Source organism: Phalacrocorax carbo, chromosome 14 (genome assembly GCF_963921805.1).
Source record: "Phalacrocorax carbo chromosome 14, bPhaCar2.1, whole genome shotgun sequence".
NCBI lineage: Eukaryota > Metazoa > Chordata > Aves > Suliformes > Phalacrocoracidae > Phalacrocorax > Phalacrocorax carbo.
The window spans coordinates 5,896,532-5,911,970 of record NC_087526.1 but is presented as its reverse complement, the minus strand read 5'-3'; the positions used below and the strand labels follow the sequence as shown (position 1 = coordinate 5,911,970).

The window sequence follows — 15,439 nt, the reverse complement described above, 5'->3', positions numbered from 1 at the left end:
GCCTCCTACCCAAAGATTCCTCCAATGTCCTGCAGATTTCCCCAGTCTTCAAGCTATTCTACTAGCACTAGTGAACCTTGCTCGTGGAAAGTCAGTTTAGATATGTCTATATGCACCACAGGCTGAGCAGTGATTGCTTTGAAAACAGTTGGTATGTTGAAGTCAGGCAGTCATTCAGTGCCTCTCCAGCACACACTGATGGAAGCTGCCTCCACTTCTCATCCGCAGGGCAGATTTTCTGATAGTGAGGAGCACTGGTAACCCTTTCAGATTCCTCTCTTTATGCTTAAATATGCATTCATTCAAACCATATCTAGCTGCTGATTTACAAGCAAATACCATTCATTACCTTTTCTGTCAAACATCATGTCTTCTGATATCAAACATCAAGGGGGCAAAAAATGCACATAATTTACAAATGTAATAATACATTTCCCATCACACTCCCCTGCATTGCCATGGCCACAAAAAGATGGAATCAGACAAGATGAAAGCATTTTCAGGGCTGAAGTTTAATGGCTAAAATAATTGCAGAAACATATATATCTCCAAAACAAACCACTTCCAGAATGAATAATGCGTGGAGTATCCTCTCATCTCCTACTTCACTTCATCTCAGCCCAAGCTCCCCTGTGAGCAAAACACATACAATATATTGTAGGATATTTCAAACACTGCAGATCTCTATGGCTGGGCCAGCTCCACTCTGCTGCGAGCAAACCGCAGGGTTTGCACGGAGTTAAAGAGAGAAGGATGCTGCTCTTCTTATCTCTCTGAAATTCACCTTCAGAAGGTGAAAACAACGCTTCCTAAGTAGGCATGTTATTTGCCATATGCTTGCTTGGGCGGTATCAAACGCTCCCTTTAGAAAAGCAGATACCTACCAGAAAAGCTTTACCAATTTTGCAAGAGTCACTTGCTGTTGACTTACAAACCCCACTTCCCATCCTCAGGCAACAGAAATCAGCCTGGCCAGTTTACCTCTGTTTGAGCATCTACCCAAACCTTTAATCATTAAAACAAGATTATTCCTCATAAACTGAGATGAATTCCACATTGGTACAAATGTGAAACTGCAATCTATTTATTTTTCAGAGCGCTGTATAAATTAAGACTGGAAAGGCCAACTTATTGAATGCCTGGATGGCATGAGTCACCGCATTTTTATCCAATTAGTTCCCCTTCTAAATTTTAGCCATCAGATTTGAGGTCACTCAGTATGTGACCTGTTTACTTTAACTGAAAACTACATTTATTTTTCTAGAAAGGCATTTGGAACAGAAAACATTTTAAGTGCAAAAAATGAATAGCTTGAATACAACATCATTGTACTGACACATAGTCTCCTTAATGAGGATTTCTTATACTAAATCCCTACAATTTTTGAAAATTGGAATAACAGAACAACAACGAAAGGAAAATATTTAGCCTAAAAATGACGAGAAAAAATGCTGAGGTTACTATGACAAAAGAACAAACCGCCTCACTGCTCTGCTACTGCAAGCTCCGAGGTGCTTTAATGTGCAGTTCTGGAGAAAGTAGCACACAGCTCCTCCCTGCCTGCACATGACACCGTGCTGGCCTTATCCAAGAGACCCTCTCTCAACCTGTAGTGAATGGAGAATATCCCAAACCTCAGTACCTGACGTTGTGATTATTTATAGCCAGTCTAGTGATGCTTGGAGCTATCTATCAAGAACAGTTCTCCCCTTCAAAGAGCCACCTTCTGGGATACTAATTACTGTAGAACTCAAGGAGTTAGACAGTATTCGTGGTGCGGAACAGCAATCTCACACGTTTTTGTCTCTGTGCACACATTTCTGTCTTTTTGGAAGTATTATATCCCCAGCAACTCCATACTCCATGATCCTGACACGGTTCCAAAGCTCTGACAAGCTGCACTATAAGACAAAGTCCCCCCATTGTTTACACTGATGACTTTCCATTTTAAGAATACTTTCAGAATACAAGACTCTACATCTGGTCTTCTGACAGTTACATTCCTTTGCATTTAAGCTGCCTTTTTCTTATGCTCTGTTAAGAAAAGTAGCTGCTGCAGACTGAAACATCCTGTAAACGTTTGCCATGCTCTGGCAGACATGTGGATGATAATATTTTAGTAAGAAATGCAGCCAGAGATGCTTATAGGAATGGGTTGTGTTATTAAAAAAGCACTACTAGGTCTAGGAAGAAAGAGTTAACAAAGACTCTCTTTAAAATGCTAATAACAGAGAATGGTCTGTGGATAAGTTAATTAGTGGAGCCAGCTTGTGTTTAATTATTTCACTTGACCTGGTGCAGATTTAGACAATAATCCCTTTCGAGAGGGGAAGGGGCTCTTGGAAAGTATGTGATGTACCAGAAGAAAAAACTTTAAATCTGCCTGAGTTGAGCAGGTAGTCTTCTATCTAAAATTGGAAGGATACGCTATTCTCCACTGTAAGACAAGCTCAAATGGAAAAAGAAATGCAGATCTGAACCAGAGAGATTATGCTAAGGACCTGGTGAGCCTTCCACTCAGATACTTAACTTTCCCCCCACCCCGCCCTATTCAGCTGGGATTTTACTACTGAATAATGTATAAGCCAACCCACTGTAGTCAGAGGTGGGATTTCACAAGCAACTTGAAACAAGTGCAACCAGACTGTACCAGAAGTCTCTGAACATACTAAAATGTGTGTGAAGAAAGAAAAGGGTCTATAGATTATTAGTGTATGTGGAATTTTCTTATAGGAGAGGCTCTGAAGATTTCCACGTTTAAAAAAAGAGAACTGATTAGGTTGGGTATCAGTCCTATTCTTGCTCAGACTCTATAATCGGATCCAATTAAACTCAAAGGTTTGTTTTATCTGAGTAGGTCAACCCCACATCATGTAGGTTTTCAATTTGGTACCATCTCTTCAATAGCTTGCCCAAATATGAATAAGCAGTCATTTCAGTTTAACATGGAAATCCGTACAGTCTCCTTCAGAGGACACAGCGTATGAATGCTAGCAATACTTAAAGGAAGCCAGGTATATAAAAGAGTTTAAACCAAATGGAAAAAAAGAATAGAAAAAACAAACTGGGCAGCTACTCTGGCAGGCAGTAAATAGCTCCACATGTACTGTCTGTGTGGGAGGGAACTCTGTTTCAGCCAAAGGGTAGGACTCAAGCTTGGTGGAATCAGCTCCACAGGAGATGTAAACTGGCTGTAGGTTTACTTTTATACACTGGTTCTCTCTGTTCTGCGGTTAGAGCGTCCTTCTGTGCACATCTTCAGAAGGGACACACAACAGACAGGGACTTGAACTGGAAAAATTCACAGAACAGCTAGATGGATAAAAGCAGCACCATTGCTCAATTTGATCCTCTTTATTAAAAACATAATTTTATGGGGAATGAAATGCCCTCGGACAGGAGCAGGGCCAAGACAAATGCAAGCCATGTGCAGCAGATCACCTTGTCAGATATGTATTGCAGAGAAGCGCTGTGGTGCCCAGGTGGGCTCCCCATCAGCCCCTCTGCTATGTTTTACTGGAGCACGGGGATTGTCAGCCTCATCAGGAGACACAAAGCCTCCCTGGCAACTGTTTTGCAACGTGAAGCCAACTTCTCAAGAGCGTCAGCATGGCCACAAAATTGTGGCCTCCCTCACAAAGAGCTCTGACGCTCTCCTCCTTCAAAGGGCAAGGGGAGTGGCAAAGGAGACTCAGCGTGTCCCAGTCGTAAATAAAGCATCTTGGCAACGCCAACAGCAAGGCAAAGAATTACTGAAGACAGATTCAAAATTAGCATTAAAAGAATTGGAAGGACTGCTTATCCTGGCGACAGGTTGACCATGATTTTCTGAATCCCAGAGAGTTTGTGTTGCATAGACTGAAATAATGGGAAGAGCTTGATAAGGTTTCATGGAAACCTATCAGACCGAGCAGCTTGCTTAACCAAACAGGCCTTGCTCTGCCATGTTTTTCCAGAGCGTGCAAAATGCTCCTTCCCCAAAAGCAGAGATGTCAAGGATTAAATGTCACACATCTATCGGTCAAGGATTAGTAATACAGGTGGCCATAAAGCGTGCTCTCTCTGTCCAGGGAGCATGATTAAATACGTGTTTGTTGTGCTGTCTTACTTCCTTCATTAGTGTTTATCTTTGCTTGTCAATGTTATTAACTTCCTAAACCCCCCAGTGGCGACAGGGCCATTAGTGTCTAAGCAGAGGGAGGATAATGAGTGAATATGTGCGGATGAAACCTCAGCTAGGCTGAGCTTACACAAACTCACATTCAAACGGTGCCAGCAGATCATCACAATTTGTATAACCTGTTGGTCTCCAGCCCATTACATTTGTGTCCTGATCATCTTGCAGGTGAATTTTTTGGGGAGGTAAATACCATGGCTGTTTTCCTGTCTACTCACTGGTTTCCCACAGCTTCCAAGCTATTTACCAGCCTCCTTTTTTTAGAAAGCTCTTTTTTTCTTTAGAAGTTTCACCTATTATCTCCAAACACTTTTTTTTTAGTGAAACACTATCATTTCTACTTGTAACTGTTTATAATATCATGTTATTGTCTTCAAAGGCCCATGGCTCAGAGCTCTTCCTCTATCAGTGTAATGTTCTACCTAGCTATCAGGTTTTTATCAAGGAAAAATAATCAAAAAACATTTCCATACACACAAGCTCCAAAACCTGATTGACAGCATTGTATTTAGAGAGTTACAGCAATCATGCAGAGGACCGAAAGGTACAGATGATTCTGGAAACACCCACCAGAAAGACACGCAGCCACTGCTAGTGGAGAAATGCAAACGGGGAGACATGTTCTTTCCACGTACTGTTACAAGGCTTCAGAACCACTGACATAATTCCCTTCTTAATTAAAACAAATGGCATTATTTCTATGACGAGGCTTTGCTCACATCTTTCCCATCCTGCAACAGGGACTCCCGAGAAATCCGTTAAGCAATGCTGGGCCAACTGTGCTCAGAGCAGATTCAGGCCCTCCCCATCTACTAACTTCTGGTATCTCAAATTACTACAAGTGGCCCTCCATTGGGTGCACGACGCATTTCCAAAGGCACTAAATGGGGTTAAGAAACTGAACCTTCTCCACTGATGAGTGGTAGAGCTCCTCACTATAATTTGCTGAAAAAGGTCATTCTTGTCTGTAATGAGAAAATGAAATGCATGCTGGAATGATGGAGCAAGCTCAAATCAGTCCTACATACAATGTAGAAACATAAACTAGAATCAAGCATAAATCTACTGGCTATATTCAGCTTATGGCTAATCAGCTCTTCCTTTGACAGGATACGCTGCTGTGGAAATGGGATAATTTTATAACTGAATAATTTAACCAGTTTTATCTTTAAGTAATGATTTCAGGCATATTAATATATAAAGCTTCAGTATTTACATTTTTGTTACATGGACCTGAAAAATTACAAGGTATCAGAAATAACACAGCATTCGGTGATAAATGACATTTATAGAGTGGCTTTCATCCCTCAGCATGACTTTGTGCTCCACAAATCCCTGGGATGGTGTGAGGCAGCCAGGCAGGCAGCGAGGGCAGAGCCCGCTGTGCGACAGGGCTGGGGAGAAACTGTCGGAAACATTAAGGCCAAGGCTAGAAGGGACAAGTAAAACACAGAGTCTGACCTGCTGTACAGAGGATGCTATAGTATTTTACTTGCCTACCTCTGTTAAGACTCCAGTAGTTTATGTCTGGCTTGAAGACATGTTCCACAAGGACTTCCAGTCATTACCTGAACGCTGTGAGGAGTAGAAAAGCCACTTACCCTTGAAATCTGTTACAGTCCTTCATCATCTCAGTCATTGGAAAATAGTTTGGGAGCCTGTGAGTCTGGAAGCTAGATATAGGGGCTTGTGGTCCAAATGCATAGAAATGGATGTGCCTCACTGGCAAACTAATTGCTCATCTCTCACTCGTTCTCCTGCGAGTTCAGCTGCGGAGGCATTTTACCGTACGTTTTAATGCAGCGATATGGGAACTTCATCTTTAATAGCAAGATACTCGTGGCTCAGCAGAATCTAACCACCTTGTTTTTGTTCTTCTCCAGAAAAAATAATGGAGAGAACATGAAAACCAGTCACTTTGAAGAACTCCTGTAATAGATACAAATAGCAAATATGGCGCATGCTAGATTGTGCCTGTCGGAAGGTGACATCCTCTTACCAATTTTGCAATAGTCCTCACTGCTCCTTGGATACGGCTAATCTGCGTGAAGAAAATGGGAAACAGCACCTCTTAGGATGCAGTCAAGCCATTTAGATGTCACCTTCCCTCATTCTTTGTATTTTGTCAGTACACATACACAAGTGAGAATCTGCACAGATTCACTCATATATCACTCATCTCATGTCGCGATCCTTCAGCCTCACACTGCAGCAGGTGTTCCTCCAACCCTGCTCAGAGGAGGCGGCGCAGCTTTGCAGAACATCGCATTGATATGCAGTGAGGGGAAATAATTGACCCAGGTGACCATAATTTAGAACAGAATAAAATCCTTTTGTTATATTCCAGGGCTGGAAAAAGGATCAAAAGCTGGTGGACTGTCCTGTCAGAGGAAACTTTCCTGGTACAGAAAGCAAGGCTCAGCCTGCGTTACCTGTTGGCTACACTTAGAGTATCAGCTGGCTGGAAGAGCCAGACCCAAATTAAAAGCACTGTATTTGGGTCATCTCAAATTAGTGGATTGCTGTCTATGGGACTATTTCACAAAGGATGAATTATAGCAGTCCCAATGGATGAACTAATTCCTATCACCAGTGCAATGGCTTGTTTACTTCCAGCTAACATCTGAAATGAAGTAACAAGCAGGTTTTGAAAAGCTACTGCAACAACCTGGAGATAAATGTACCTAAAATAGTTCCTACAGATGGTAGAAACCAATCCCCGCTCAGTTTTTGGAGGAGCAGACTACTGCTTTTTTTTAAACATAACATTTCAAAATTCTGCTCTATCAGAAATGTCTAGTTGCACCAAAACCAGAGTGTTGGAAATGAAATCAACTGTCTCTGCCAATAAGAAGAACTTTTCCTCTTCCTCAAAAAAATCCTGCCATTTCATTCATAAATAAAATAAGCCACTAACTCAGTTGTTGGCAGGGTCTCCCTTTTATCTTTCACTCACTTGAGAAAGACTAGCAACATCACGTTTTCGGAAAGCCAAGTGTAGTAGTCACAGAATCAGATTTCATGTATTTTTAAAAGCATTTGCAGTAGCAGAGCTCCAATCACTTTTAAAAGAAATGTAAACATACAGAAATTTGGAAGAAGTAACTCAGAGCTCCTAACAAACTTTATTTCTTCAACGTGAGACGAATGTACCAGGAAGGGACTACTTTCTAAAGGAGATCTCAAAAAGTTAGCAACATTACACTACAAGCACCGCAGAACTGAAATACTTATTATCTCAAATAAGCCTGGATGACATTTGAGATGTCTCGACATTTATTGGCCTGCCAGCAGAGTGTGGGATCAACCAGCTCCTTTTCTCTCACTTCTTTTTTTTTTCCCCTTCTTGCTCAAAGTCCGTGTTCATAAAATATTTAGCAGAAGCTCTTCAGAGGATGATATTGCCTATATTATAGCCCCAGTGCAGGTTTACTGTGCTACTGAGACAGATACTCTGCCACCAGAGAAATCAAAAGAGCTGATGGAGTTGAATTACTGTACCAGGAGCTTGCTGTCAGACTGACAGTCTGGGCTCCACTCCCGCCTGGGACGTCAGCGTGAGCGGCAGCGGACAAAACAGCAAACACACAGAATAGATCTGGTCCCTTTTGCATGGTTATAAGGAGAAATGTAACTTTTTAGAATAGAAAACAGAAATATGAATGTTCAGCCTGTTTCTGAGCCCCAGTGGGGACAGCTGACCCTTTTCTACCTCTTGTTATTTCCTTCCCAGTGAAAAAAAAAAAAAGGCAATGAAATCTAGAATTCAGATGCACTGCTAAATTGAGTTATCAGTTGGGTAGCAACTGCTAGTGGCACCACCCATTTCTGCAGCAACCTACCATTAAATAACTAGCGTGGTCCCCTCCTACCCCCTGAACTTTGTTACAACCTGTCTATCTCACGTGCTCAGAGCTTTTCCCCATTAATCCACACATTTTGGGCTCCCACCACTATTTGATCTTCCCCTCCTAGTTTCATTAAATCAGCTATGGATTTGCTACGTTTCCCTAACGTTTTCCTGTATTAGAGCAAGCATCTGCTTTTAACCTTTTCATCTAAGCTTGGCTGTTTGAATGCACCTTTGAACCTCTGGCATACCCTAAATCCCTATCATTTTCCCTATTAATTCAAGGGGCAGATGTTCCTTTGTTCCACCTTTGGCATTTCTCACCCCTAGGCATCCAGGAGCTTAAATCAGGCTGTTGCTAAACTGTCCGCCTTTAATAATTTTTATGAAGTGCAGTCCAATTATCTTTATCTTTCTTGGAGATCCATTCAATTAAGCGCAGCTGTAATGAGTGAATGGACACAGAGCATTGTAACCGTATTTACATCCAGATTAATGGGAAGCAGGTAAAATAACTTTAAAGCCATCAATATTTTAATACCTTGGCTTTTCATTTTGCTATCTTCAGCGTCAGGCACATTTCGAGAGACCAACACAATTTGAGAGGCTGTGTTTTTAATTTCCTCCTTGGTTTGTGGAAATGAGGGTTTAGAAACAGCAGCAAAATAAATGCATTTGTCTTAAAAGAGGTTTCTTGCAGTTAAACCAAAACGTTTCTCATGACACAAAACAAGCTGGAATGCTTCGTCCAGTATCTTGGACATTTCATGAATTGAAGGTAATGTAAGAAACCAGTAAAGAACCACTATTTAAGTGGAGATGCTGAGAGCATTGGGAAGTCTCATTTAATGAGCATGCAGCAGAAATGCTGAGCTAGAAACACCAGTTCTGAAGCAACTTTTCTCCCCTCTGAAAGACAAATGCTGGATCTGGAACATGGACCTGTCTCTCAGATACGGAATAGCTTTGGCCGTTATTTTTGTGCCTGCTTTGAGGCACCTTTGCATTGCAGGAGCAAGGTAGAAGGGTCCGACGGAGACTGAAAACCTGGTTCTGTTTCAACACAGCTTAACATAATAGTGTCATAGGCACTGATAAATGTGTCAATAAGCATTTGGAGAAATAACTGGTATCCAGGGAATTTATCTTGGTTGTAGTAGTTTCAGCTGAATAGGTCAGATTTGTTAACATTTTAATTTACACAAATCTGCATTCCAAATACTGCTCTTCAGCTCCTGTTCCTAACAACAAGAAAATGTCAGCAGCAAAACCAAATTTACTCCTCTAATAGCTTTCTCAAGATTTCAGGAAAAACAAACAAAAACAAAAAAACAATCTGTGGTACAGTTATGGGAGCGCTTAAATGCATTTTTCAATTTAGACCTAATACAATTTTATGTTAATAAACCAGAAACTTTTGCCAATTCCAGATGTAATCCTGAAACACAGCAGAGAGCACTGGGAATAAGCGTGTCCCGTACCTTCAGGGCAGCCCCAGGATTGTGCCCAGAGCTGGTTGTTCTGCCTCGATCCAAATGCCCCTCGCCCAACCCAGAACTCAATCTGGGACACAACACCATATTTCCATATACAATGTGCCAGCTTGCTTTGATTTCCCAGACTCAGTGCAACAGGGGAACTAACATGAAGCATATGGCTCCCCTGCAAATTTTTAAAATACTTCAGATGCAATGAGATAAACCTGAAAAAGATGACCGTTCCACCCTACCCTTTCCCCCTAATTATCACCTGCCTCTTTTTTCAGCTGATTTGCTGAGATTAAAACCTCTCTCCCACCAACCTATCCCAATCTATGTCTCTGAAATTAATATAAACTGACAACCTTTCTCTACCCTTAAAGCCCTACATTAAAATGCTGGCCCCCACTGATGTCAAGGGGGCAATAATAGTTCCATCATTTCCATAAAATCAGCATTTTCCTGCCAGAATTCAGATCCCTCCTCCAAGTGCTCTGCCACTGTCCCCCCGAGGGCTGCCAGCAATCTCTACAGCACTTGCTTCTCCTCTTCGACTGCAAGCACGCTGCAGGCTTCAGCATTGCCTAGGATAATCTACCTGCTTAAGATTCAGCTAACTTTCTGGTTGTCTAAATAAAAAGAGCAGGGAAAGGTCAAATCTGCCCTAGGTTGTGCTTACAAAGTTGGCCACGTCAGGTGGGAAGGAGCAGGCTGTGGTGCTCCTCCTGCTCCCCCTTCACATCTTCACATCTGGGAAGCTCCCCGCTCACCCGGCCTCCTCCTTGGAAAGCTGTTTCACACAGCGTCTCCCCCCGGGTCGGCTCGCCCTGAAACTGTGCCTTGGGCAAGCCCCAAATCTGCGCCGTTCCCAGCTGGCAGCCCCGGTCCCCGTGCTGGTCCCGCTGGCTGCCCCGGGGCACTCTGCTTGCTGCTGAGCTGCTGCCGGTGCTTTCATCTGCGGCTGTGTTCGGGATTCCTCCCAAAGCCGCTACGCCGCAACGAAGCAAAACAGCAGCCCCAGGTGCGCACACGAAATGGGCACAAACCCCGGCAGAGCCATGCCTGTCGGCCGGCGCTTGGCAGAGCAACCTGCAGCGGGGCCAAAACAATGCCACCGGGGCTGATGTGTAAGGGAAAAAAAACCTCTGAGGTGCTGCAGGTTTTCACCCCTCTGAGCTTGGTGTCCCAGGCAGGAAACCCATGCACCAGCACACATGTGGGGCCTCCCACTTGCTCTGTCCCAGCCATCGGTCACAGGGGAGGAAAGGAGAGAAAGGAGGACAAAACAGTTTCTGGTGCCTTCTCTCAAAAATGCAGCATGCTGGGCTCTCTCAAAATGGACTTCACTGGACTTACTATCTCTGGGGACTGCTTGAACTTAAACATCTGAGCCTAAGACTGTGTAAGTACTTACTTTCATATTTGCCACACAGCCATACTATCTGCAGCTTGTTGCTCCATGAACAAATGATCCTTCCCATCACTCGGTTGATCAAGATCTCCTAACTGCATTGGACCGGTGACACTTCACGACCAGCACAGTCCAATGGGGAAAAATCTAAGAACTTAAGTTCCCGCTCTCCCTTCACACTCATTGACCCCTGTCCTCTCCTTCCCAGGTCACTCCAACCCACCACTGATACTACACTAATTTTTGTTTAATGCATGAGGTATAAATGCTTTCTCCTTGAGCCATATTCACAGCTAGAGAAAGCAGAGCTCTGAGAATCATACTGTATGGCTTACGCTGGCAGAGTTTGCTTCTGCACTTGGAGAAGCTTTGCAGTGAGAACCAGACCAACTATGTCAGAAAGAAGAGGTACTAAAGGCAGAGCCTTGCACAAAAAGCAAAATCACTGGAAGACATTTTCCTAGTTAGGAAACAACACAAGGATGCCATCATGAAACATGCAAAGTGTTTCGAGTATAGGTTGTATAACTGCTTCCAAAGACAATGTGCAAAGAACTAAGCAAGACAGGTCTAGAAAGGGCTGTAGATGTATCGCATGTATTTGTTCCCCAACAGAAGTGGGACAAATGCCACTTTATTCATCCCCCTGGTCCTTCTGGAGTATTTTCTACGTCTCTGAGTTGTACAAATTTAAGCAAGGAAAATATCAGCTTCACGAGCTTGAAGATTCTCTTAGGGTTTCATCGACTGATATGGATTAAGAAAAAAATACCACATCAAAGCCACGATGCCCCGCAGTTGCTGCAGAAGCAAAGACCACGATCTCCACGCCACAACTCAAACTTTTAGAGGCTTTGTACTTGAAACAGGATTTGGACTTTGCAAGTCAGCAACCCTCAAAACCTGGTATGATGGCATTTAAACTCACCTCTCTGTCAAGTCCAGCAGCCACAGTGACAATGTCTCCCGTCTCGCTGTTAATAGTAAACATATTTTGCGATGGGCTCTGCGGGGTCTGAGTCACGATTCGGTATCTCACCATCCCGTTCGCTGTAGTACTATCATCTGCATCATTTGCCGTCACTGTCATCACGTAGGTACCTTGGAACAAGAGAAGACGAAATATCAGGCCTATCTCATTGCAGCGCAGATTGCAGCCCCGTTGACTCGGGGTCATGCATTTTACTCAGAAATGCTACGGAGTAGACATCCCATTTCAATCCAGCCAGCTAGGCAAGGCGAGGATTATGAAAATGGCAACACTGCTGAGACTAGATGATCTGTAAGGATACTGATTACACATAACTGGTATATAGCAAGAAGTCATATGAGGATATCTATGATTAACTTCTAACTCATTCAGTGATTTTAAGTTTTAGGGCAGCATTTTTTGTCCTGCAATTTCATATAGATTCTCACAGGAGATTTTTTCCTATCCAATCACTGCATTCACATGCATTCAGAAGCACAGTTTAATAGCAGAAAGCCCATCACACTTCTCAGCAGCTTCAGAAGGACCCCATCAACATGTCCATGCCCAGTGCAGGAAGCAACTGCTTGCTGCCTCCAGTTCTTGGAGAAACGTCCACCTTTCCGGCCCCTTCTGGAGAAAAAAAAAACATTTCTGCAGAGCAAGTAGAACAGCTGCTGCCCAGCAGGACAGAAAATCAATGATTTGGTATGTGTGGCCAGCGATGTATTGAATCGTTGGTTTGTTTCTTGCTAATGATCAGTGTCTTCATTTGCCTTGCAAAAAACAATCCCTACTTTCTAGATACTGTTGGGAGTGCACTGATGCACTGACAGGCTCATTATCACTGGAGTTTGGCAGCAGGGTGTTTTGCTAAAGTGGGAAATTATCATTAGGAGGGTAAAAGATGTTTCTTGATTGGATGGACCCCCGCAGCTGCATGGTCCTGTGACCCCCCAGAGCTCATAGGGCCCAGCTTTATGCTTTTTATATTGGTAGGAGAGAATGTCTAAAAGGGCAGACACACACTGCTTACAAAAAGCAATCTGCAACAGTGGATGAATCTAATGATATGAGACCTGAAAGGAGGAGTGGGAGGCAAAGAGAGACAGTGAAACCAGACATAACCTCGTTTAGTGACCATCAAAACCCAACAGCATCAATGGAAAGATGGAAGGTGCTGCCTGAACACTGCTCATTCGGGAACTCTGAACAGGATGAACCGACTTATGAACCTGCCGTGAGTTGATGCAAAGTGGTCCCAACAAGCTCCTGAGCTGATTCAAGATGGAACCACGCATTCTTTTACAAAAAGAGCTGAGTTCGTTCTGCCCACTTGGTTATATGTCAGCCACCGGCAAACTCGAGGACACATGGCTACATCAGCACTGCATCATGCCTCATCTAGTAAGCCCAGATCACCAGCTTGCTCACAAGTTCCCAGTTCAGAGAATGCAGAGAGCTGGAGAGCTTACATCTGTTTGCAAGATTTTAAAAACATATCCCATGCTCTAAATGAGCAGATCTACAAATGGCTGCAGCATGTCCAAATTTTGTAGCCTAGGCAAGTGTCTTTAAGACACTCGGCAGTAGGCAATCCCCCCAGTATCTTCCCCAACTTTGGGAAAGCAACGTTTCCCAGTATTAGCAAGAAGTGGCACTTAAGTTTGTATTTTTGCACTGTGGAAAGTGCTTTGCTGATCTCCTTCCATCTGGCTCAATCAGGCTCTTTTTGTTCTCTGTGGTGATACATATCCCTGTGAGTTTTCTTAGTTCAATAAGAATTATAGATTAAAAAATAAATTAATGTGTAAAGCAAATTCTAATGATGAATACATTCCTATCTTTCTGCAATATTCCTGACTCACATTTGTGAAATGAAAACAAACTATTCAACAACTTTAACATTTTCCTGATAATAAACTTCAGGAGAGGGCAGGAACACTGAATTGAAACAAGGCTGTGCAGGCAATGAATTTCCTCCTTTCTCTTCAAGCATTCTTTTTTTACTCTTTCGCAAAACCAGTTAACATGAGACAACTGATACAAATAGAGAAGCCAACCCTTAGATAAGTACAGGGGAAACGTACAGGAGAAATTTAAATGCGCCGAATGAGATGTTTGATACAGAATTTATGTTATCTTAATGCATTCTATACTGAAAATATCTCTGAACAGAATGTCAAAACCTAGGGCTAATGAAAACAGAAGTGGAAGAGGAAAACAGAATCTATTTTAGGACATGCAGTCTTAGGATGTATTCCAAAAAACAGGTGTTTTCTCCTGATTCACTTCTAGTGCAAGAAACAGCTTAGGAAGGAAAGTTATTGTGTCTACTCAGTTCAGATGAGAGCACCCTGCAGTTCTGGTCCCTCCTCATCTTGGATCTCAGACTGCACTGTGGTTTCCAAAATAAACCAGGACATGCAGAAGATGGGGGGTTCCCAGCTTGGCAGGGGAACCCAACAGGCTGCTGCTGTGGTGGGCATGGGGTGAGCTGACAGCAGCTATGCTGTGGATGGAGTGTATAGTAGGTCTCCTTCACTCTTTCCCTGACCTTTTTGCCTCTTTTCTGTAGCGCTGCATTGGACTGAGCACATCTGCTCTAGAAAAACAGACTATTACAACAGCGTTTGACCTGCACCCCCATAAAGGGAGATGGAACTCAACAAATGTCTCTAAAGTCATGAACTGAGCACCAGGGAGCTGTATTTCAAGAGGCAATCTGCTCCCTATCTCATATCTTTAATTTTGATTACGAAACCCAACCACAGAGAAAATAAAGAGGAACTTGGCATTAATTACTAACTTGTAACTTAATAAAGCATCCTCTGCAAAGGGCCCTGTGTGGCTGCAGCGCTCTGCAGAGCATGATGGAATTGCAGCAGCCGCTTCCTTCCCTGGCTCGCCGCTGCTCCCTGGGGCTGCTTGTCTGACCACAGTCTGCTGTAAACCGCCTGCAAATTACTTCTTCCACTCTGCAGTCTGGATGGTGGCTGATATGTCCATTCCCGTTCCCATGCACACATATCTCCCACCTGGCAATGCTGACCCAAGAATAAGAGCGTGATGGCATCTCCTGTTACCCATGCTGAGGGTACCACTCCCGAGGAGCGCTCGCAGGGGATGGGCTGGTGTAACCTACACTCACCATCGACGTTCCACTCGGTTTTTTGTATATTTGGTCAGACTTTAAGCAAGACATATCCTCTAGATACCTGCATGCTGCAGTGAATGACATAAACACAAACATATATCTGTGCGCAAGAATATTCAGTAGAGCAATGTGGATATATACTGCTACAGTGTCTAATGTCTTCTGGGTGCTATATAATGTCTTCCACTATATTAAGATGGTTGGTGATGATTTACCTGCTATAAAAATAAATAATGTCACATTTCTATGTCCCACACATGGGGATGTATCTTCATATACTTATATTAAAATAAAGGAAATACATCCCCACATCCAGCCCGTTACTATACAAATTAGGCAAATACACAGTGGCAGAGTGCACAGTTCTTACACACTTGAGGACTGAATCTGGTATTG

The 15,439-nt window shown here is 43.1% G+C and overlaps 1 protein-coding gene across 2 annotated transcripts in view; it reads right to left on the bottom strand.

Annotated features, from left to right (window-relative positions):
* The window catches only part of CDH4 (cadherin 4), a 516,102-nt gene that overhangs the window by 69,581 nt on the left and 431,082 nt on the right, over positions 1-15,439 (bottom strand). For both annotated transcript variants that reach the window (XM_064465346.1, XM_064465345.1), the window contains exon 7: positions 11,845-12,017. In XM_064465346.1, coding sequence (XP_064321416.1) covers positions 11,845-12,017 — 173 coding nt within the window. The remainder of the gene's footprint in view (positions 1-11,844; positions 12,018-15,439) is intronic.